Genomic DNA, 25535 nt, shown 5'->3' with positions numbered 1-25535 from the left:
GGATGAGGTCTGCAAGGCAGCCAGGGGTCTGATGATGTGTGGCTACGTGGGCCATGGCTTAAAGCTTGGGTTTTAATTGCATTGGGAGGCCAGTGGAGAGTGGGTTGGGTTTAAGCAGAGAAATGATGAGGTTCAAGTCAGGTTTTGAGATTACCCTGGCTGCTGCATGTGTGTTGGAAGGGGATGAATGTGAAATCAGGGTGTGGCAGGCAGAATACTGGCCCCCAAAGGTTTCTATACACCAATCCTGGAATCTATGAACATGCCATGTTACATGGCAAAAGGGCATTAAGCAGCAGATGGAATTAAAGTTGCTAAGCAGCTGACATTAAGATAGGGAGATGATGCCAGATTATCCGAGTGGGCCCAGTGTAATCACAAGGATCCTTAAATGGGGGAAGAGGGAGGCAGACAAGCAAGACAGAGAGATGTGAAGCTGGAAAAGGTAGGAAAATGGATTTTCCTCTAGAGCCTCCAGAAAGAACACAGCCCTGCTAACACCTTGATTTTAGCCCAGTGAAACCCATTTCAGAATTCCTACCTCCAGAACTGTAAGATAATAAATTTGGGTTGTTTTAAGTCACTACATTTGTGGTAATTTTTTACAGCAGCAATCAGAAACTAATACACAGAGAGAAGTATCAGAATTGTGTAGGCAAGCCAGCCAGGAAGAGGGAGCCCAGGGAGTGTTGGTAATGGCCCAATAAATATTGATGGGATGGCTACTAGTTGTTGGGAGTTGGGTGAGGTCCTCTTTCTTGCTAATCATCAGGCCATTTGTCACCAGGAACTTTCACAAGTTCCTCCAAAGCACAACTAGTCCCTATACAAGAGATTCCACATCACTCAGGGGAATAAACATTTAGTGGAGGTGCCAGAAGCAGACGGCTTGGGGAAACCAAAACGGCGAACATCTCAATGAACCAGTGCATCAGCGTGAACTAGGCAAGTCTACGCTCTGACCAAAAGAGGGATGGAAGTTGTGATTGAACCTTTGCAGATTTGACTACTTAGCTCATCTGAGGTTCAAAACAGGACATAAGATGAAACTCAGAAGCCTCATGAAAAAAAATGCCCAAAGGCAACTTTGTCCTTCCGTTTCTTGACCCCTAATAAATCCCTATTGGAAAAGGAATTGCTTCTTTTTTTTGTGACTTCTCTAGCAATGTGAGATGATGTGTCTCTCTGTCAAAGCCGAAATTCAACATGTCCTGCTTCTGGGACCTATTTTTATAGGGTAACTCCCCAGGCTCCTCTATTTGATATCCCTTGGTATTATTTTACATCTGGTACTAATCAATAAATGTGGACATGGTCTTAGAAATATTCTTCTTCCTCCTCCTCCTCTTCTTCTTCTTCTTTTTTTTTTTTTTTTTTTTTTTTGTAATCAGTGGCCCAAAATTGTCTCTTATATTTAGAAGCCCAGATCTAGAGTTACGTATCAAGATACATGCACAGTGCTGTTTTGCTGAATGCAGCTGTCCTGGTATAAGCCAAAGATAATTTGCTGCTCCAAGAGCTGAGGTCAGCGCTTTTATGTTCTGCATCTGCTTCTGCCCATAACTTGTGGGCAAAGACAGGACAAATTCAAGAGCTGTAGTGACATCAGTCTCAGCGATGCAAAGAACAGTAGGACAGAGACATTTGCTCCCTGAGCCTTCTTCTCGTTAATGCAGCCAGTGCTGCCTCCTCTGTGATCTCGTAACACTTTGTTTATGCCTCAATTTTAGGACTCTCACCTTTCCTTCTAATTGCTTGTGTGCATGCTTGTTTCCCCCACTAGAACCAGGGAGTCTCTCAATCATATTTGAATTTGCAAAGCTAACCCAGTTCCTATGGCAGAGCAAGTGTGCTTGGTAAAAGCACTTTGGTTTTCCTTTGGGGGAACCACTCTGGCCATACCCTCAACCAATAAAGTTTGGGTGGAGATGACCTCAACTTCAGCTCCAGTGGCTGAACAGTGACTGAGGCCTGGCCAAAGAGGGCACCACAACCACCCTGGCCACAGTATACATTCACCCTGGAATGATGGTTTCTTAATGGCTGGTCTCCATCCTGATTGGTCTGTTCCTGTTCCAAATCAATTGTGCATTATTTTGAATTGAACCAGTTTTATTCTTCCAGGAGCTATTAGGGAAGAGGTACTTCATTTTCACAGGCATTGCTAAATTGGTACAAAGATGGCTGGGGCTGCTGGCAGCCATCTTGCAACGATGAAGCCAAAACTCACTCAGAGAAAGGGGCTGAGAAAAGAAGAGGGGCTGAGCACCAAGATCCAGCCACACCTGAAGCTATTCCTGGAATTTTCAGTTATATGAACCAGTAAACGCCATTTTTTTGCTCTTGCCAGTTTTTGTCACAGGTTTCTGAAAGTGTCCCCTGGCTGAGGCAGCTTGTCACCCTCCCCGACTTGTGCTTTTTGTGGCGTAGAGGCAATCTCAGCCCTGCAGAAAGCCCTGGAGAAGACATTCATCCCACTTCCTCAAGTTTCAAGTTCTCTGCTAGACCCCCTCTTTACTTGGGGAATTCTACTTAGTGACAGGCTTTTTCCTTCCCTTACTTTATTCTGACTATAGTAGGGCCAAGACTTTCAAGGTCTTAAGGGAACGGCATTTCCAACCGGAAGTTAGTTCAGTGTTGCTGCCTCTCTAGCCACCCTCCCCTCAGCCGACTCCTCCTCCCCTGCACCTCTCTAGCCAGACCGGCGGCCTCTCTATGGTCTTCCCTACCCGCCTCGGGTGGGGTGAGCGAGCACAGTTAGGTTATGGGAATCTCCAAAAGCTCGGGAAGCCCCAGAAAACACAATTGACACACCAAGGCAAACAGGCTTGCTTAAAATCATTTTTATTCTGCCTCTCAGCAACACTTCCATGTGATTTGGGTAAAAGACCACAGACCCAAACACAAACACAAAACAAGATGTCAGAAACAGAAATGAGTGTCCAGCATGCTGGGCTGACGCTAGAGCCTCTGTGGGCTGAGAATCACGACTCTGTCTCAGACGTCCTCCCGGGACAAGGGCTGGCGCATGAGGGACATCTCAGTGAAGCGACAGATGGAATCCGATGTCCACTTACTTTTCTGGGGGGATAGGTTCCAGTATTTTAACAAACGCCTGAGATTTATAATAATACTATAAGAACAGTGCTTTGCATTTTGTATAGCATGTATTGCCCCAGGGGCATTTGCATCTCCCCTCTGGCAATTAATTCTCACAGCAACACTGTGAGGTAAGTAGGCAGCGGTTCTTATCTCCATTTCCCAGATGAAGAAATTTGAGGCACAGAGAGGTTGACACACTTGCCCGAAATCAGCTTGCATGGCTAGTTAGTGGCAAAAAAAAGGGACTGGAACCCAGGTCTTGACTCTCAGTTTTCTGCTCATTCAATTAGAATAAGTTATCTTCTCTTTCTGCTTAAAAAAGTTGGTTATGTTATTACGGTGTTTCTAACATTATATCTTTGAGTGATTTTTGCCATATATCCACATATCCCCTGTCATGTTATCCACTTTTTTTTTAAGTCCACATACTTTTCTTACATTTATTTTAAGAAAAGGAATGCTCTATCACTTCTGTAAGTGGAAAGCCATACATGAAAGGTAATACACAAAAATAAATACATGAAAACAAAACAATGAGGCCTGCTCATTCTTTGTTAAAAAGGGAAAAGAGCCCAAATGTCAGAAAAGTGCTAAGGACCTGCTAGCATTAAACAAGAGACTTTCTCCTTGCTATAATCAGGATTGAAAAAGAATAGAAAAGGGGAAAACTTTCTTCAGGATTCAAAGTCACTAAATATGTCTGCGAACCCACGTAAAATTATCTCGTGTACCACCAGTGGTACACACCATGCACGCTGGCAAATGCTGGGTTAGCGTGTTCTGGCAGGCAGAATAATGTAAACCAATACATTCACACTTAAAGGGTTTGCATTTGACAGAAAAGAAATACAATGGGTGGCATCCAGGAAAATCAAAGATCTTGCCGGAGGCTTGATAAGAAAAAAAAAAGGAGGTTGAATAAAAGCACATTCCATAAGCACATTCCATAATCACAGCCAGTTTATTTCCTAAAATGGGATGGAAAAGTGCTCATGTGCCTAGAATTGACCAGTAAATATATTCTCAGGGTCTGCTGAAGAGTGAGGTGTTGTCAAAGGTGACCCATGGTGGATGCTAGCAAAGGGACAGTGAAATTAGGAAAAGTCAGGACCAAGACAAAAGGCTGGAAAACTCCTTGGCTTGAATCACTGATGACAAGATGGGTGAACTCTGTGGGGGCTGTTGGAGGAGGAGTTACTGAAGATTGGAGCCAGGCTACATAGGATGTAACAATAAAAGGGTAAAAAAATCCCGCAAATTCACAACTATTTTAGACGACTTTAAACATGCTGCAGATGTTTACGACTGGCATTGTAAACACCAGCACCCATTACTCTTCCTAGAAATGTCCCTCATCCCCCAAATTCGAACCATCCCCTACCTCCGACGTAGAAGCAATGGGATTTTCTGAGGCTCATCTCTGGAGAAGAGGAATGGATGCCAGGGCCTTTGCTAAATGGAAACACTGACACTTCTTTTTTTTTTTTTTTCTTCATTTACAAATCAATGATTCTGGCTGATCTGGCCATGATGCCTGGTTTTCCTAAATTTTGGATTTTTTTTTTTTTTTTTTTAGTTCATTTGCCAGGGACCTGCCTCTGGAGAGTTCTGGAGGAAAAGATTTCACAGTCTGAAGTCAAGGATCCATTCCTCAGAAACTCCTTTGCGGTGTGTTTGGTTGAGGTCTGTCCTCCCTGCTCACGCTGACCGCTGGCTCTTCAAGCTCTGTGTGGTACAAACAGAGAGTGAGAAAGAAGCAAGGACAGCGTGTTTGCGTTTCCGTGGCTCACTTCCTTGGCTCGACGGCATCCTTATATAATGACCACCATTCCATCTAAACAAGTGCTGAAATGGACTTTGGAACCATATATTTTTTATCTGGAAAACAGGTTCATGGAACATGCAAAAAAAAAAAAAAAAAAAAAAAAAAAATCCTCCCCAAGGGTTAGTAGTATGATTAGCAGTTTGGCATGCATCTTTCCAGGCATTTTTTCCTCTCCATTTAAGTACATGAATATGCACTTAGAGGTTATATACTTGTTTAGTGTGTGTGTGTGTGTGTGTGTGTGTGTGTGTGTGTGTGTGTGTTTTCTGTAAATGGGATCATGCTGTCCGTATCTGGCAATTTTTAAATACTTACTCGTTTATCTATTCAACATATGATTTTTAAGCACTTGCTACTGAAGGTAAGAAAAAAAAACAAAACAGCCAATGGTCACATAGTGAATGCAGTGTGCCAGGCACACTGTGTCCGTAGACTGGTCACATTCCAAGTTTCCCCTTAAGAAAGGATTTGACCTCAAACATGGTTAAGGGTCCCACAACTATGCCTCATTAGCAAGCACAGGGTTAGTGTACATGAACCCATCCTGCACTGGAAAATCTGCTCTCTTGCAAACAAACTGAAATGGGTCACTCCCTGTCCTCAAAATACTTCCAGTTATTTTACATATATTATCTTAATCTTCACAACCACCCTACGAGGCAGGTACTATTATCATGCCCATTTTGTAAATGAGAAAACCAAGGTGCGGGTTGGTTAAAAGACTTGCCCAAGGTCACACAGCTACTTAGAGGTGGAACCTGGAAATAAACTCCAGCAGTCTAGCTTCAAAGGCACTCGTAAATGCCAAGTTCAACCATTACAGGCTGTGGTGGAAATGAGAATGTTCCTGGAGTTTTCATTCCATTAGAAAAATGGACCATGCACATATAAACAGATGATTTGTCAGGGAGTGCAAGGGGCTAAGAAGAAAAGTAAAGTTGGATAAGGAGACAGAGGGAAGGAGGGTGGGTGTTGTTTTAGAGAAGTTGGCTGGGGACAGCCTCTTTGCTAAGGTAATATTTGAGCCAGCGCCTGAAGGAGAGACGGGCACAAACCATGTGGATATCAGAAGGAAAAGAGTTCCAGGTAGCGGGAACAGTAAGTGCAAAGGCCCTGAGGCCGGAGCATGCTTGTGCTGCTCAAAGAAGAGAGGGGGAATCTCTCAGTGCAGCTGCAGTCGCGTGAGTGAGTGAGAAAAGGCTGGGAGATGAGGGTGGAGAGGCAGCAACCGATTGTGCAGGGCCTTGCAAAGCCATAGAAAGGAAGAGTATTTCTGTTTTTAAGCTGTAATGTAGGATTCCAACCCATAAATAAACCACTGCTTGTTTAACCATTTCCCCACTGATAGACATTTAGGTTGTTTCAAGTTTTACTTTATTTCACACAGAGCCACAATGAACACTGTTGCACACCTGTGGTTCTCCAACCCTGGCTGTACACTAGCATCGGATCTAAATCATACCAACGCCCACCCTATAGGTGGAGATTCTAACTTAACTGGACCAGAGTTGGCCCTGGGCATTGGTATTTTTTTAAAAGTTCCCAAGGTGATTCTAATGTGCATCTGTACGTGGAGTAGACACTAAGAAGTTTCACCAATACACATATTTTAAAGTCTAATAGATTCTTCTAAATTGACCTCCCAAAACACTGTCCCAATTTACTCTTCCACCAATAGTCTAGAATGCATCTCTTCACACCCTGGCCAACCATCTTGGTAATTTTTCAATATGGGAGACAAAAAAAAATATTTCATTGTTGCTTTAATTTGTATTTCCCTAGTCACCAGTGAGGTTGAACATCTTTTTCATAGGTTTATTTTGATTTCTTCGTCAGTGTCCCACCAGCCTATATCCTTTTCAATGCAAAAAATCCTTCCGTTGCTGCTGGTGACTTAGGTTTGATTTATCTCTACCTCAGTCTACGTGACCTCCTGGAAATGGGCATATATAAATGGAATTACAAAACTTGCTGATGTCACATCTTTTCAAAAAATAATCACCAGGAAGCCTTACACCAGACAATAATACAGGGATGGATTTGCTTTTAGGTTTTTGTAAAAAGGCCAATTTCTTGCTTATTATCCACCTTGACAGGTATGCTTACTTCCAATCCTAAAATAACTGGAAGTATTTTGAGGACAGAGAGTGACCCATTTCAGTTTGTTTGCAAGAGAGAAGCTTTTCCAGTGCAGGATGGATTCATGTGCACTAACCCTGTGCTTGCTAATGAGACATAGTTGTGGGACCCTTAACCATGCTTGAGGTCAAATCCTTTCTTAAGGGGAAACTTGTAACGTGACCACTCTATGGACAAGAATGACAAACAAGCACTTTTGATACAGGGTGGGGTATGTGTCTGGCTTATTAGGTACTCACAAGCCTACTCAGAGATGTAGTTTCAGGGGAGCTGCATCTATGTGTGTTTAACTTATGACAAATCACCTACTTGTGTTCCTCAAAAAGAACAAAGCAACCATTCAGACGGAGCTGGAGATTCCGGCCACCATTCCACTTAATGCTCATAAGCATGGGATAGGGACATGACCCCTTTTCCTTCTGGGTGAGCCTGAAGCGTGGTCCCAGTGTTAAAACATACACCATGAGCCCCGAGCGGCCAACTACTTCAGCCCCTGCTCAACCCAAGGAGCAGCAATCTCTTCCAACACTGGAGGGTCTGCTGTTGTGCTGGGCTGATCGAGATGTGACATGTGAGTGTCTTAATGTGGAGCTCTCCTAAGGATGCTTCCAAGACTAATTTTGATTATACTCAATGATCGCCTTATGCCCTGACCTTAGAATCTAACCCCCGATTAAGATGAAGCTCACGGTACCTCTACTGCCACCTGTCATTTGTCAAATTTGTGGTAGAGAACATTTGTCTCCCTCACACCCAATGTCAGGGTCAATTGGTTGTCCTGCCCCAGAAGTTCTACTAAATTCCATGGAGCCACAAAATCCCACTTGGGCATCAGATATATGACCAGGAGCCCGACCGTGAGGAGGGGGGATGACGAAACTTGGGGTGTGTGTAAACTTTCCAGGGAGTAGGGGGTAGCAGCAACAGCTGAAGCTTCGACTGGGTTATCTAAGGGATGTAAAAAAGGTCTTTTTGTGGTGCACGTCCATACAGATGAGAATGCTCTCCAATCAATGCAAAGCCCTAGAACAGTGGTTCTGTAATAATAGAATATTTAAGAATATTTTTTTTTTTTTTTTTTTTTTTTTTTGGCAAGGAGAGGATGTTTGAGGAAATACATATTCAGGGCCCCACTTCCTGGTGATTCTGACTTAGTGGGTCTTAAGAAGGGCCCGGGAATCTGCATATTTACAAATATTTCAACATTCCAAATAATTCTTTAGCAGATGGTATTGAAACCCGGGCTTTGAGAAACACTGACTAGAATAACTCTAATCTTGCTCGAATCCTCAAGGCGCCAGAAAGTAAAAGTCTGCAGACATGTTGGTTTAGGCTTGGGATTTGAATTATTAGGATTGATAAATAGACTGCTACGGTATTCAAACGTTTCACCTCTGTGCGATCCATTTCTCCACCTTCCCTAGCAACTTGAGGGCAGAGAATTTTCTGACATTGAAAGACTGCAAGTTTTTCATTCCTCCTGCACCAGAACACTTCTGTCAACGCAGCATTCAATCCAAAGCTGTTGAATATTTTAGTTCTGTAATTCCTGGCTCTTATGGATTTGGTGTCATGAAACCCCATCTTTCTTTGCCCCTTCACCAATTGGCTTACATTTATCCTGTAAAATTAGGACAAATGAGGCCTTTTTATGAGCTTGGGTATTGACTATCATGATCTAAGACTGTTCCAAGCAAGTAAAATATCTGGGATTTCAACCATTTGGGGAAGAAGGGATTGGCTGCAGTTTTCTTGCTAAGGATAAAAAATAATTTTTTTTTAAAGGCAGGCGCTTCACCATTTTTAAAAGGCAATGGTTTCCTTTTGACATTATTTTCGAATGACTTGAAACTCAGAAAACTCAAGGTTTTTTTTTTTTTTTTTCCACCTCCCAGCTTTGTCTCCTTTCAAGTCAGATTTTTTCCAGCCTTTTGGTGGAAATCCCTGCTGTGTTTCAGATTCTTGAGCCTCCCTGTGGGTACATCTGCCGTGCATCCTCCTTGGGATGGAGTTAGGTAAAACAAATCAGGATGGAGAGCTTGCTGATGTACATGAAAACGGACCACTTCCGTTAATGGCACCCTTAGGGCATTCTTCACTCTTCTTTTGGACTAGGAGGGAGGAGATCGTGTGTTCTGTTGACCATCTGCACCCGGATCCCCAGGGGGTGGGGGTGGGTGAGTGGGAGCCAGGAAAATTCAGATTCTCAGGCCTCACTTCCGACTCAGCTAGCTACTTGGAATCCTTCTGCTCAGGACTCCATGTAAAATTCTTTTAAACTCCCCACGTTATTCCTATACAACCCAAAGTTTGGGAACCTCTGCCTTTGTAGTTGCACATTGCCATTCAATTCGTTCCGTAAGCTAGGGCTGGGAAATTGTATTTCAAAGGCTTACTGAGAAATTGGCCTTCTTGTTATTTGTCTTAACAGAAAGATAGAATTGATTTAATTCTCTAAGGGCTGGTTTCTCTCCTCTTTTCTCTCTCTCTCTCTCTCTCTCTCTCCTCACACACACACACATATACACACATGACAAAGCCTTTAAATCTTGCATTTCTCCATGGGATTCCAATTCTGGAAAACTTTTTGTTTTCTTTGATAACATGGAAGAAAAGATATCTAAAAGGAATATGATCATACAGATAGAGAAATAATTTCATCCCCATTTTACAGATAGGCAATTGAGGCACAGACAGTTTCATAAGTTGCCCAGATGGTCTGGGTGGTAGAGCTAGGATTTGAAGCCTGGTAGAGCTGGTGCTGGAGTCACTGCCTCTTAAGAAGGGATGAAGAGAGAACTTCCATTCACACCTTTTATGACGATTAATAAAACCCCAATCACAAGCATACACACATAGACACTTCCTTCCCAAATAGAAACATTTACATTAAGAATGGAGAAAGGGCCCATGTATAAAGATTTTCAGTCTGTTGAAAAACTTCATGGATGGTGTTCTCATGGGGAAACTGATCTTTGAAAGCCAAATTGTCCACTGGAGAAAGCAAAGTGGGTAGCACCCAGGCTGCGGATGTGTGTTTGTCTTTTTTTTAAATTTTGTTTGGGGCCCTCACCATGTGTTTAAACAATCTGAATTGGTTGCCAACACCTAAAAATCAGATTTCTCCTAAAAACCCTGCTTTCCAAATTCTTTTGATAGATGGGTCACACAGGCCATGAGTTTTAAATGGTAACAATAACCTGGAACAGGGTGGCTGCTGTCCCCTATTAACTGCAATTCACCACAATCCCCACCGCTCCCTATTGTCCTACCATCAGGCTGTTTTTTTCATATATGTTTCCTGCCTGACCCCTGCAGTCCTTTGACTTTGTGACCCTTGGTCCTAACTTACCACATGTTTCTGGGGGTTAAAACATACCACCCCATCAATAAATTCTAGAGTTCTCCAGAAGGTGAATGTCATCTACTGGCTTTTGTTACTGGGTGCAAGTAGAAGGGATGCAATGACTAAGAGGCAGTGTGGCTTTGTGCTTAAGAATGCAGCCCCCAGAGCCAGACTATCCTGGGTTTATATCCCACTTTTACTGCTAACTAGTTGTGAGACTTCAGACAAGTGCTATTACCTCTCTGAGCCTCAGTTTCCTCATCTGTGAAATGGGGACAGTTAAGACCCACCTCCTGGACTTGCTGTGAGTATTCAAGGAGTTAATTCACATAAAAAGCTCAGAACAATGCCTGCCACATAGTAAGGTCTAGGTCAGTGCCAGGGGCTTTTATATTAACCCGTTAAGCTCACACATTTGATCTGGGCAGTGTGTATTCACAAGATCCCAGACACTTTGCATTTTGTTCATGAGTACAAAGCCTTGAACTCTATTTAATGGCTTCTTCCTAAAGTCCAATGTCTTCTCCCAGTAACACTGATAACAATAGTAATAGTGGTCTTAATAAACAGTTTGCATTTCTTGATCATGGCCTAAGAACAGATGAAAAGTTGTATGCATTTTTTTTTGTCACCAAAATTAATCTTTGCAATGGCTTTATGAGATAGTTACTATTTTAATCCCCATTTCACAGCCAAGGAAACTGAGGTTGAAGGAGGTTAAGCAATTAGCTGAATGTCTCCCAATGAATAAATGGTAGAGGGGGCTTTTGAGCTCAGGCAACCTAGTGCCAAATCATGCACCATTAACCCCTTATACTCGGTGGCCCTGCACTTACACACACACAAGTACACTATGTCTTGTTGAAAGAATAAAGTCAGATGTTTTCACACCTATTTTCTGTCTTCCCCTTCACAGGCCATCATCACCCATTTGACATCTTGCAAGCAAGAATCCTTGAGGACTCTCTGATGTTTCAATGTCCCTTCCTCCTCTTTTTGGACAAAACTACCTGCTTTTTCCTTTGTGACATCTCCTATTTCCACATCTCCCCCTCCATCTTACTGCCACTGATTTCTCCGGGATTGGCTGGTCTGATGGGAAGTTGATCGGGCTGTAACATCCATTACCGTTTTGATTGCCAAGGTCAGGCTGGCTGATCTGGCTGGCTAGAGGGTGGCCCCTTCTCCCTCATCCGGGTGAGCCCTTCCTGGAACTGAGGTCCCTCGGCCAAAGAGGCTGACCTTCTCAGCTAGAAGGTCAAGGGTGCGGGAGTAACTGGACTTCTCTGGCCGAAGAGCCAAAGGATTCCTCAGGGCTTTTATCTGTCTTGCTGGAAGTTACACAACAAGACAGAGATGGATGTGGACTTGTGATTTCTGAGTCTGGGCTGTCCATCACAACATCTTGCCCCCTGCCAGACCCCAAATGGAAGGTGCCCTTGCTTCTAGCAGACGAAACCCATCTCAGGTGGTTTGAGATGTCTTGGAATAAATTTGCCCAAATCCAGAGGGAAGCATCAATAGCATCCATTCCTTTAGTAGGTGAGAGCTCATTGGTAATATTAAAAATATGTGCTGACCCTTCTGCCTTTAAACTAAGAACCATTAGGCTAGTTTAATGCCAAACTGCATAGGAAATCTTTTAGCAAGTCAGATGGTAAAGCAGAGCAAGCAAGAACTTCAGATATCCTGATTACTCTCACATTTCTTACCATCTTACAGGTGGATAGATCTAGGTGACTGGTTTTAGCCAATACACAGTAAGCAAAAGTCACAATTTCACTGCCGGGCTGGGGCAGTGAAAGCCCATGTGGGGTGATTCTCTGGTCTTCGGCTCCCCTGCCCTAGCCTGAGGAGGCTTCAAATTCTAGATCCGGGGTCAGCAAACTACAGCCCATGGGGCAGCCCCCTGTTTTTGTAAATAAAGTTTTATCGGAACACAGCCACACCCATTCATTTGCACATTGCCCATGGCTGCTTCTGTGCTAAAATGGCAGAGCTGAGCAGTTGTGATAGAGACTGGATGGCCTGCCAGGCCTAAAATATTTATTATGTGGCCCTTGATGGAAACTCTCTGTTGACTCTCTTCTAGTGAGGGCAACTCCAAGATGGTGGAGCTTCCTATAGCCTGGGACCCTGAATGACTGTGTGGAGGAGAAACCCTCTACTGACCCCTATGGTTCATGAAAAGTCAATGGGGAAAAGCTGAAAACCCTTTGGTTTGGGGTTGTTTACTACCGAAGAGCAACTTCACCTATGTTAACAGATGGGCCATTCGAGAAAAGGCGTTTTACATCAGGAGGGATTCCAAAAGCCTACTTACTTCCTTGTGAAGTGAACTATGCATGAAATGCTGATGATGAGAAGGCCAATGATGATGGAGGCGATGGCCACCCACTTGGCGTTCCGCCCAAGCCGCATGGATCCTTCGACGTCCCCGTTGTTGTAGCTGTTTAGAGACTGCGGGACACAAGGAAAGAGCTGGTCAAGACAGACAGCCCACAAGGAAGCCATGTTGCTTCTCAAGCCGTCCCGATAAGGCGGCTCTAAGAGGCACCTGGTGACTTGTTTTACTCCATGTCAGGTTGCTGAGCCTTCCCTGATCTCCCTGTCGCCATTTTTATTTCCAGATCACTCTCATCTTAGCATTTACCATAGCACATTAACATGATTGATTTTGCCTCCCTCACTCAGGGGAGGGACCAATCTCTGTCTTGACCAGCACAGTGTACCCGTGCCCGGTGTCATGTTGCGCAAGTGGGAAATGCTTGATAGGTATTTGGAGGATGGCTGGATGCATGGGCATATCTGTCTTGTCCACTAGAACAGGTGTTGGCAAACTATTGCCATGGCCAATCCAGCTCACTGCCTGTTTTTGTAAATAAAGTTTTATTGGAACACAGCCAAGTTCATTTTTTTTAAAATATCATCTGAGGCTGCTTTTGCACTACAACGACAGAGTTGAGTAGTTGGGACAGAGATTGTACATCCCACAAAGCATAAAATATTTACTATCTGGTCCTTTATAGAAAAAGCTCACCCACCCTAGCACTAGAAGGTGAGTCTGTGGGGTCAGGGAGCTTGGCTGGCTTTTTCATCTCTATGCCCAGTCAAGGCTGACATTCAACTGACATCTACTTATATGGCTTCATCGTCTGTTAAAATATCGATATACTTCTGTACTGGTTCATAAACAGCAACTACCCTGAAAAACATCCCTCCCCCATGTCCCAGCCAGCCTGGCCCCTCCACAGCCTCTTCCCAGAGTTCCCCACCATCTAGCAACTTAAGGGTTAACACTGGCCCCCGCAAAGCATCCTTTTGGGTTCCATGCCCATGTCATACTTGTTAAATATCTTATGTATTACTCATGTGGCTAGTACTTTGAATAGTGCTGGTCCATTGTAGGAGCCGCTCAAGAAATTTGTGTGGACCGAATTGATGAATGGATATGTCTGTTTCCCTAAATTATGTGAGTTCCTTGATGGCATCTTGGAATCCCCCAGGACCAAGGCAAACAGGAAGTTCTCAGGGAATGCTAGCTGTTAGGCTGAAGGCCTGATGCTGTTCTTCTCTCTTATAATCAGCCTTCTTTATCCTCCCACTGCTGGGAATCACCCAAAGGTTGTGCTTCAGCTCCAAGAAGACTGGAAATATGTTTTCATAAGTTATGTCCAGAGGGACTCGATTACACCATGGATGGTGATTTCAGTGGGAACCTCTAATCTTGATCCGTAAACCACAGCACTTCACTAATAACTGCTCTTCTTTCTGGACTATTAAGGGGGATTAGGGATAGGCAGACAATTACAAGTCAGAGAAACACCTGGTAGACCGCGGAGCTTTCTGCTTCTGGGACCTTCCATTAAATCTTGGATCTGGGCCACCTTTAGTCAGAAACAGGCTGGGAGGCTCAGCAATGAAGAGGACTTGCTGTAGGGCCCCTTGTGTGAATGGGAGAGCCGGAATCTGCAATGATGTCAGGGGCTTACTGCAAGAAAGTTCCGGAATTATGAGTCCTGAATTCTGGAGTTCTCAACCCTGATTGTGTATTAGGACTGCTTGGGTAATTAAAAAACATACAGATGACTGGGCCCTATCCTGGAGAGATTATGATTTAATTGGTTGTGGGGACCAGGCACCAGTATTTGTTTTTAAAGCTTCCCAGGACCAAAAACCTCTGGTCTTGAAAGCTGTCCTTAATGTTCTAAAATGTCAAGAAGCTCACCATCTTTACAGTGATCCCAAGGAAGTATGCAACAGAGCATGAGCTCTAAACTCAGACATTGAGTTCAAATTCCCTTTCTTATCAGGTGTGAGAAGTAGGGCACAATATTAAGCTTTGCAAGCCTCAATTTCCTCCTCTATAATTTGGAGGCAATTGTAATAGCACCTTTTTTGGTTTGCTAATGCTGCCGTTTTGCAGAACACCAGAAATGGATTGGCTTTTATAAAGGGGGTTTATTTGGTTACAAAGTTACAGTCTTAAGGCCACAAAAGTGTTCAAGGTAAGGCATCAATAGGATACCTTCACTGAAGGATGGCCATTGGCATCCAGAAAGCCTCTGTTAGCTTGGAAGGCACGTGGCTGGCGTCCGCTTGCTCCCGGGTTGTGTTTCAAAATGGTATTCTCCAAAATGTTGCTCTTGGGGAGTTTTGTCCTCTCTTAGCTGCAGCTCCTCTTCAAAATGTCACTCTCTGTTGCTCTCCAAAATGTCACTCACAGCTGCCCTAGCATCTGAGCTGTGTGGCTCTTTTAAAGTACTCCAGTGATCCAATTAAGACCCACCCTGAATGGGTGGGGCAACAACTCCTTATGGAAATTATCCAATGAAAGGTCTTGCCCACAGTTGATTGAGTCACATCTCCATGGAAACACTCAATCAAAGAATTCCAATCTAATCAACACTCGTATGTCTGCCTCCACAAGATTGCATCAAAGATAAGGGCGTTTTGGGGGCCATAATACATCCAAACCAGCACAGCACTCTGTCACATTGAAGGATCCAGTGAGTGAATGCATGTAAACAGGTTAGGACTGGCCCAGCACATACTACATGCTTATTAAATGTTAGATCTTACCTTGACTTGCCACTACCTGTCCCTGTTCATCCTTTAAAGCTGAGATCCTAGGGGTTCCAATAGAATCATCAGGGCTGCTTATCAGAATTATAGATAATCAGGTTCTACCCCTTGCTGGGTCAGAATTTTTAAGGCCCCAAGTCTGAGTAACTTTGCTGTAGAGGCTTCATATTCCAAGTCACCCTGTAGACTTGTAGAACCCCAAATTCCGAGCTGGTAATCCATCTCAGAATTATGTAGAGTCAGACCCTCCTGAACTGATCATTTTATTGTGCTACCTTGGAAAATGCGATTCTGAGATTAGTAATAGTGATGCCTTTGTGTTGCTGTAATCAGAGGAAAAATGAGTGCACCCTCTACCCCCTCCCGCCCAAACACTATCAAACTCCTGGCTATTTGGATGAAAAACCAATTTCATGTCCTCAGCAGCAGTGACTAACAGAAGTGGAGAGAACAGCCAGTGTGTGCCATATAGAAGGGCCCATCTATTGTCTGGGCACTGTCCAGAAGGGCAGGTGAGATGGGGGACGGTCCCTCCCTGGATCACCTCAGTTGCTTGCTACTGGTTAACAGAGTTACATCGGTGACCTGGATGACAGGCATTTGGGTACATGCCTCAACAAATCTGCCCAACCTCCATCAGCAGCTGTCAGTCTGGCACCATGGTTCTCTTTGCAAACCATCATCTCTCTGGGGCTCATAATGGAGAGGTTGAGTCCATCCAAGAATGGGGTGAGATCGTTAGCTTGAAAAACAGATGAAAAGCCACTCTAAGTATCAGGTGCAGACACTCTTCTCCCTAAGAGTCCTCTTACAAATCAGGCTCCTTCTCTGGTTCTTGGAAAGGCTGCCAATGAGGAAATCTGCTGGGTAAATGTGAGGATATGGGGGTGAGGGTGGGAGACTTTAGAACGCTCAGATTTCACTCTGCAGGACTTCATGGGCTGGGGCTCTCGGGCTTAAGAATGGAGACCTAACAATGAAGCAGGAAGGAATTAATCTCCCCCTTCCCAATTCATTGGCTGTTTAATTATTTTCCTCTTCCAACTGGAATCTCACACTAAGGGTCTCCTAGCAGATAGGACATGCTGAAACGGCAGAAATGGCTTTTAGAGAAAAATGCATGGTTTCTAAATCTTTTTCTCAAGAGCTTCAAAAGTAAGCTATCCCATCTGGCATGGACAAACTAGTAAGAAACGGGCTGGCTGAGATATTTAAAATGTATATGATCATATGAATTCTTTTAAACATTACAAATGTAATTTATGAACCTCTAAAACACTAAATGCTATAGAAAAAATACAGTAACTAGTAAGCTCTACTTCTAATCCTACTTCCCAGGGACAACCATTGTTATGCAATTTGGTGCCATTATTTTTTCCCCATGAATAATATGGAAGGAAAATTGACACATATCCCTGCTTCCATTGTGACAAAGCATATCACATAGCATGGCCAGGAGAAAGAGAGCAATTTGCCTGCTGAGATAAACCAAGAGTAACAGGACCAGCCTGTCTAGTCCCGACCCCTGAAATATTAAAACCTCAAGCATATCCCATAAATCTTGGCAAAGACAACTTCACCCCTGCCTTTTGCAATGCTGAAGCGTAAACAGGTTGTTTCCTTTGTAGCTACTGTAACCTTGTGAGAAAGATACTATTTTTTTTTTTCACCATGAATAGACTAATGTGAAACTTGGTAACATTGGTAATTCTAAATCTGTTTTTTTTTTTTTTTTTAGATATTTGTTGTGCTTTTTATTTGGCTAGCCACTTCTTTTGAAGTTGGAATCCCTTGTATCTCTTGACAAGTAAAGTTTTTCTTTTGTTTTTAAAATGTGTGGTCTCTGAGTCTTTCTTTGACAAAAGAATAACGGTAATAGATAGCATTTATTGAGCATTTCTTACGTGCCAGGCACTGTGTTAAATACTTTTCAAGAATTATCCCATTAGTCTTTGTAACAACCTTATGAGATAGGTGCTTTATTGTTTCCATTTTGTTGATGGGAAAATTGAGGTCCAGAGAAGTTAAAGCGATTTGCTGAAAGTCAAAAGCTAGTTTGGTTTTGTATGTACACATAATCGCACACACACAGTTTTTTGCTATTATTTTCCTTTTCTCTTTGTTCCAAAAATATAAATAATATAATATCTTACAATACTTATTATTGCAGCCTGCTTCATTCCATTTAATCTACGGTGGGCATTTTCCCAAGCTAGTGCTTCTAGGTCTGTCTCATTCCTGTTCTCTTTCTCCATTAATGATTTAATATAATGAGTTACATTTGTAGACTTCCTGCCGTTGACTCATTCTTGTTTTCTTGGGAAAAATCATGGTGTGATCTTGTTTTGTAACTGTTTATTTGGAAATAACTTCAAACACAGAAAAGCTGTGAGCATAGTTGTCTCGTTCTTTTTAATGGCTCTGTAATCGTCAATTAAATAGTCATCCTGACCGATAAGACATTTCAGTGATTTCCAGTTTGTTGCAATTACGTAATTTGCTGTAGCAGACATCCTCATTTATATATCTTTGCACACATTTGAGTTTCTCCTTAGGATGGATTCCTAGGAAGGGGACTCCTGAGTCAAAGGGTATATGTATTTACATTTGAGGAGACAGAATCAACTTGCCTTCCAAAAGAGGTTACACAAATTTATACTCCCAACAGTATTTCCGTGCCCTTTCCCCCACATCCTTGCCAACACTGAATATTATCAATCTATTTTTGCCATTCTGATAGGTGAAAAAGTAATCTCAAAATAAACATTTGTTTGATTAATGATGAGGTTGAGCCATCTTTTCATCCTTCAGATATTGGCTCATATATCACCTCCTCAAAGAGACTTTCTCAGACCAGCTTATCTAAAACTGGTTATCTTTCTCTGGTGACTAACACAGTGCTGTAACATAGAAGAGAAGAAATAAGTATTTGTTCAATGAATAAATGTATATATGAATGAATGCTTGTGGATCAAATGAATTTTTACATGAAGAATTTTATACTCATATCCTTTGCCCAGTTTTCTGTTGGTCTGTCTTTCCTATTGCTTTGCAAGAGCTTTTTATGTATGATAGACCAGTGCTATGCAACAGAAATACAATGGGAGCCACATAAGCAATTTAAAATGTGATTTAGAAATCACATTAAAAAGATAAAAATTAACAGGTGAAATTAATTTTAATAGTATTATTTTATATAACCCAACACATCCAAAATATTATAATTTCAACCTGTAGCACTAGCCACATTTCAAGTGCTCAATAGTTACATGCAGCTAGTGGCAATTGTACTGACTAGCACAGCAGATTATATCCCATAATTTGTTATATATATTGCAAAATTGTCTCCCAGTTTTCCCACTGTCTCTTATTATAGCTTTTTATTTTAATATGGTTTAAGGATCACAAGAAGTTGCAAAAACACCATAGAGAGTTCCTATGTATTCTTCACCCAGCTTCCCCTAAGGATGTTATCTTTCATAGCCATAGCGCTTTGCCAAAATCAGGAAATTGACATTGCTACAATGTTATTAACTCAGGTTATTATTTGGATTTCATCAGTTTTTACACGCACTCCTGGTTTATGTTTTTTTTTTTTTTTTGTATGCATATAATTCTTTGAAATTTTGACATGTTTCTAGGTTCCAGTAATATCACCACAACCAGGATACAGAAATGCTCCATCACCACAAAGACATCCCCTCGTATTTCCCCTTATAAACCACACCCTTCCTCCATGTCCACTGTCTTTTAAAATACATTTGTGGTGCTTGGATATGGCCTAGAGTTCCTTTCGAAGTTGGCGATCTCATAATGTCATGAACCAGTCACCCTTATTTTAAGGCGTTAAGTGGACCGCTGCTGTCACTGCCCATCTGCAAAGTATATTAAAGAGATGGACCTTTGCTTTCTTTCCAAAGTTTCTTTCTCCTCTATGATGGCAAAGGGACCTTCGTAAGAAACGTAGAACAAATAAGCTTCCATCACACATTTTATAAGGCACTCAAGAGTCGCCGGTGGTGCCTTCTCCCTTCTCTCCCTTTGCCTGGGCTCGTGTTGGCAAATATAACAGTCATTACAAAACCTAACGAGGTGGCCAGGTTACGAGACAGCAGACGTCACACTTCCAACAGAAAAGTCGGCCAGTTCCTTTCTCCAGCAGTAAATGCTAATGAGGTTACTGTCACTACACCTAGTTATTTCGAGCTTATTTATACACCCCTTCCCTGGGTGGACACATGATACTCAAATACCCACAGAAGGGAAGTTGGTCAGGAGCCAGAAGTGAGGGTAACTGTTTCTACGCTGAACCTCAAGAAGGCAGCGGAGGGGAGCAGCAAGCCTGGGTAGTGAGGCTGTGCAGCGAAGATGTCTGACTACCTGTCAGAAGGTCCAGGCAGCTCCTGGGACCCACACTTCAAACAAGGAAAGACTCCAAGATCCTCCCATGAATTTTGGTAACGGGAGTTGAACGCTGATAGGTCTACTGTTGTAGAAATTTGTGACCCTTCACACCAGACCGTTAAGCTGCTCCACTGTCTCGAGCTGGAAAATTATGGAAAGTACTTTGTCCCTTCCCTCTGGTTCTTATAGCAGAATTCTTTTCATTCTACATAATGCCAGACGAAGTCAACATCATCTATCAGGTTGCAGCCAAATGCAGACCTAAGATGAAACTCTCTAAAGTTATACTTTTTATGTTCTTATATATTAGTGGTCCCAACCTTGGCTGAACATTAGAATTACTGGGAGGACTTTTAAAAATCCCTATGTCCAAGCCTCGTCCCAGATCAATGAAACAGAATCTCTGGGAGTCAGCATATTGAAAAAAAAAAAAAATCTTCCCAGGTCCTCCTGAGGGGCAGCCAGAGTTGGAAACCACTGTCTTGGGTGGAAGCATAGTTATCCACCCATCCACCCACCCATCCACACACCTCCATTTAAGAATTACTACTAGAAACACCAACTATGTGCCAGACACTGTTCCCTGCCCTTGTGGAGCTTACATTTTGGTGGGAATAGAAAATAAATAACTAAACGCACAAACAAACCAGATCATTATAGAATATTAAGCCAAGAAACAGGATGGAGTATTGAAGAGAAGTGGGATGGAGGGAGGGAGATGGAGGGGGGTTGGGGAGATCTCTCTGAGACCTGAAGACTTAAGAAGGAGCCAGACCTGCAAGGAGCTGGGGGAACAGCATTGTCTGGCAGGGGGAACAGCACATGCCAAGGCCCAGAGGTGGAGAGCACTTATTTGTTGAAGGTACCCAAAGAAAGTCAATGTCGCTGAAAGGTAGGAACAAAAGTGAAGAGAGAAAGAGAAATGAGATGAAGCTGGAGGGGCAGCCAGGGGCTATATAAGTAATAATAATAAATTATTATAACATGAAAGTAGTTAACATTTCTCGAGCACCTGTTCGGCAGCAGGCCCTGGGCTAGGAACTCTAGGTGCATCATATAATTGAATCCTCACAGTAACCCTTATGGAGGTTAGAAGCAATTTTATGCCCCATTTTACAGGTGAGAAAACTGAGACTCAGTGGGAAGCAAATAAGGTTTCTGCTTTCAAAGGCAACTTGCACAGGGGGTTACAAACTTAAGCAAAAGACAGCGAGTTCATTGAGCAAGTCCTACTGTTTCGTAAAAAGAATGTAAGAGCTTGATGTCATGCACGGTTGATAACCCACCTCCAGATGGCTGACTTAAGTCTAATTTAATAAAAATCTCATGACTGATAAAGGAAACAGGGCAAAACAACAACAGCAACAAAACAAATTCTAACTTGTACTGCTCATCTCCTTGTCAAAAAATCATTCATTTATTTGTTCTTGCCTGCCACCAAACATGTTCAGAATTTCCACATCTGCCTGAAAAAGAATTAGCTCCCAAACACAACATAATAGCAATGGAAGAGAATACAGTTATTATTATTATTTTTAACTTTCACTTCTTAGTCATTAGGAATTAAATGAGATAATACGTGTAAGTACTTAGAGCCATTTCTAGTAAATATTATCAATAAGCATTAGCTATGATGATGATGATAACATGCTGATTGATGAAAATGAAAATAAGTGCGTTATTAACCATACTTCTGTATGTCTCATATTCCCCTTGCTTATTTTGCTCTCCTCCATGATTGTGCCCAAAGCTCAAGAAAAACAAAGAGCTCCACCATTTAATTTCCCTTTCATCGATGGGAAGGCACAGAAAGCACAGGTCTATTACCTGAGACAGGTAGCAGAACCAGTAGCAGAGCAAAGCCTTAGCAACCAGTGATGCCCCAGTGTGAAGTAGCTTTCTTGGAAAGCTTCTGCTCTCTGGTAATGCCCTATGAGAACAGAGCACAAGGCACTTGTGCGTGGTTGAGATGGGAGCCCTGAGGTTCCTCAGTTGACAACCCACCCTTGGCATCCCATTGCCCTCGGCTGGAGACTGACATTCTACATTATGGCCTTACCAGCCCTGCAGCAGCTGGCCCCTGCCACCCTCTCTGGCCTCTTCTGGACCCTTCCTTCCTCTTTGCTCATCCCGCCCCATCTTTCCCAGGTTGCTTCTTCTGCTTGCAGCCCTCTTCTCTTCTACCTCAGTTAGCCAGAGCTTGCTCATTCTTCAGGTCTCAGCTTACAGGGCCAACTTCTCAGCCACCCCAGTGTAAGGAGATCCCCTGACCATGCTCCGACTGGCCTCCTTCTGTTTTCTGCAAGGCTGTTGATGCGATTGCAGACATTTTATTCAGCTGCCTGTTGACTTGTTCAATGTTTGCCTCCCCCACTTGACCGGAAGCTCCGTGAATGCAGGGACCATGTTTCTGTTTACTCACCATGCTAGAACCAGTGCCTAATAGAGGGCTCGACACTTAGCACTGTCTTAAATACTTCTCGTTAGAACAAAAAAAAAGAGAAAAGAAAAAATTCATACAGCTAGTTTTTTGTTTCCAATTTGTAGTCATGCTTTATTTGGAAACAGCTTCCTTATGAATACATTTATCTGAATATCTAGTCATTTGGATGGTTCCTGTTGTGTAGAAAAAATGCTTGGTTGACTCAACAGACGGAATGTATGTGACCCCAAAATGAACAAAGGGAGAACAGCAAGTTCAAAGGCACAAAGCCTAGAGGTGAGAAAGTTCTTATTTCTTGAAGGTATCCAAAGAATGCCAGTGTGGCTGAAATAGAGGCACAAACGAGAAGGAGAGAGACAGTTTATCTGTATATTTTTGCGCTCTACACTAGTGAAAATCAGGCTATCAAAAGATCTGGAGCATGAGACTAATTTTAATTTTCATATAGTTTTGTGTGAGAGTACTATAAACAGGACAGGGATCAGACAGGGTTTGCTGTCTGTTGACCAGAGCTGGAGAATCTTCTATAAGACTGAAGTTTGGGGAGCATAAGCTAACAGTGACCTTGAAGATTAAGATATTTTTCTAGTTTTGAAAGGCAGTGTGGCATGGAGGCTGAGTGTGTGGGCTCTGAACCTGTTTGGAAGGTACCTCTATGTGCCTTCATCTCTTTGTAAATGGGGGTGACAATACAAGCAATACCTACTACATGGGATCACCATACAGAGGGAATGAATTAATACATGGAAAACTTAGCACAGTGCCTGGAAGCTCCAAGCACTCAACAGATGGTAGCTGTCATCTGTTTTCTGCCTTAAGAAGGGAGACGAGAGGTCTTATGAGACATTTTCCAGATAACTAAAACATTGTAACTCATTCATTCATTCAACAGTTACCAAGCCACTACAATAAATCAAGCATCGTTTTAGGTGCTGGGGTTACCAGGCAGGTAGGAATCAGGCAGACAAGGTCTCTGCTCTCAAAGAGTTGAGACAAAAAGTGAACAACAAACACATAAACAAACCAGGAAAGAAGCCAGGGGGCAGTGGTAGGGACAGCCTGCTAGGCTGTCTGGCCATAGTAGCCGGGGAAGGCTACTCTGGGAACGCAACATGTGAAGATCTGGGAGAACATTCCAAAGTCCCAAGGGGCAAAGAAGCTTGGTGTGTTTGGGAACAGAATGGAGATCTATGAAATCACAAAGCTGCAGGGGCAGATCATGCAAGACCTTGTAGGGCAGGGCAAGGAGTGAGGAATATACAGCACAGGTAAGAGGGCTTTGGAGAACCAAGCTGGCTACACTTAGAGAAATGAGACAAGTAACCTATAGACACAAAGTGATGCATAGTAAATCCCCATACAATAAGGAAGCACAGTAAATATCACTGGGATTCAGGACAGGCTTTATCTGGGTGCTGGACAGGGGTGGATCGTCCCTGACTTACTAGATGCTCTGAAAGTTACATGTGAAATGAAAGAGGAGAAGGATTTCCAAGTAGGAGGGCATCTTATGTACTTCCTGAGGAATGTTAGGGCTTATAAGCAATGCCAATATATTTACATAGTTCATCTGACCAGGTGCAGAACTCTGGGTTTTAAGCCATTAATGCTTTGGCCAGAGGGATCAAAAAAGCAAATGCATTCCGCGGTTAGTTCCCAGGGGAGGAAAATATTCTCTCTCACTAACATGAGGTTGGGTGGATAGGAAACCAAACAAATACACAGACGGCAAAATGAAACAACTGGCCAGTTGAACTTTCTGGCCAAGGTGATGGGTTATTTTGGTGGTAGCAGAACAGAGGGTAAACCGAGTCAAGGGTTTCTGAAGGGTGGATCTCTGCCTTAGAATGGCACACAGGGGTTTGCTGTCTGTTTGACCAGAAGAAGGAATTCTGGCCTGAGGTCAGCTGCTCATGAAGGAATTTCAGCCCTTTCATTTCATAAACCAGAGTCATTTATGACTTTTAATTAGAAACTTCCTCTCTTCTGATACTATGCATGTGTATATGAATTGGGCTATGCTCCAATGTTATAACACAGGCATTTGGATCTTTAATAAGGCCAAGGAGGGATGGCTCTGAATCTCAGTTTTCCTCTTCTCTAAAATAATATTTACAGCACAGGCAGGTGGTGAGGCTTTAGTGAGACAGTGTATGTAAAAAGGTCCAGCATTCTCTCATTTAATCTAGACAGTGATGCAGAGAGCTAGGCATCAATATTCCCACTGTACAGGTGAGGAAACCTAGGCTCAGAGACGTTAGGCTAAGGGGCGGCACTGGGATTCAAATCTAGGAGTTGAGTCGAGAACCACAACCTGCTCTGGTGCTTGGGAGAGGCTGCAAGCCACAAGGGAAGGAGCTGTCTCACTCAACACTCTGAGCACCCTGGAGGATAAACAGCACTGGGGCAAGCTCTCCTTGAGAGCTCCGGTGCTTTCCGGGTGGTTCCGGGCAAGAGATGGGAAGACAGGGAGCCCCGTGGGTTTCACAGGTAGCAGATTAGACATTCGTGCCAGCACGTGTGAAGTTCACTCTGCCCAGATCTTCCCCTGGCTTGCTTCTTCCTTCCTGCAGCCTCCCTGACCGCTCCTTATACAGTGGGACCGTCTCTCCGCCCGCCTGCCTCCACTAGTCCTTTGGCTTCGTATTGCCCCGTTTTACTCTTTGCAGCCTTAATAGCTCTCTGAATGCTCTTATTTGCTAACTTGCTACAGTCTGTCTTCCCCTACTTGAATTCCCGTGGTGCCCTGGAAATACGGAAAGGAGTTCCGCAGAGTTGCGTTTGTGATTTATCAGATGAAGGCAGCGTCCAGTGCAACCTGGGTATTCTTTTTTTTTTTTTTTAATTCAGTTTTATTGAGAGCTATTCACATACCATACAATCATCCATGGTGCACAATCAACTGTTCACAGCACCATCATACAGTTGTGCATTCATCACCCCAATCTATTTTTGAACATTTTCTTTATACCAGAAAGAATCAGAATAAGAATAAAAAATAAAAATAAAAAAGAACACCCAAATCATCCCCCCATCCCACCCCATTTGTCCTTTAGTTTTTATCCCCATTCCTCCACTCATCCATACACTAGATAAAGGGGGTGTGATCCATAAGGTCTTCACAATCACACTGTCACCCCTTGTAATCTACATTATTGTATAATTGTCTTCAGGAGTCCAGACTACTGGGT

At 43.0% G+C, this 25535-nt stretch overlaps 1 protein-coding gene across 1 annotated transcript in view; it reads right to left on the bottom strand.

The window, feature by feature from the left end:
* Positions 1 to 4637: 4637 nt before the first annotated feature.
* Positions 4638 to 25535, bottom strand: part of TMEM233 (transmembrane protein 233) — a 36018-nt gene continuing 15120 nt past the window's right edge. Inside the window, exons 2-3 of the mRNA XM_037817372.1 lie at positions 12736 to 12872; positions 4638 to 4827 (exon numbers count right to left, since the gene is read on the bottom strand). Of these exons, the coding sequence (XP_037673300.1) occupies positions 4821 to 4827; positions 12736 to 12872 (144 nt within the window). The 3' untranslated portion in view covers positions 4638 to 4820. The remainder of the gene's footprint in view (positions 4828 to 12735; positions 12873 to 25535) is intronic.

Source organism: Choloepus didactylus, chromosome 23, assembly GCF_015220235.1.
Source record: "Choloepus didactylus isolate mChoDid1 chromosome 23, mChoDid1.pri, whole genome shotgun sequence".
In the NCBI taxonomy this organism is placed as follows: domain Eukaryota; kingdom Metazoa; phylum Chordata; class Mammalia; order Pilosa; family Megalonychidae; genus Choloepus; species Choloepus didactylus.
The sequence above is the reverse complement of the archived record's forward strand: the minus strand, read 5'-3'. Positions and strand labels throughout refer to the sequence as shown.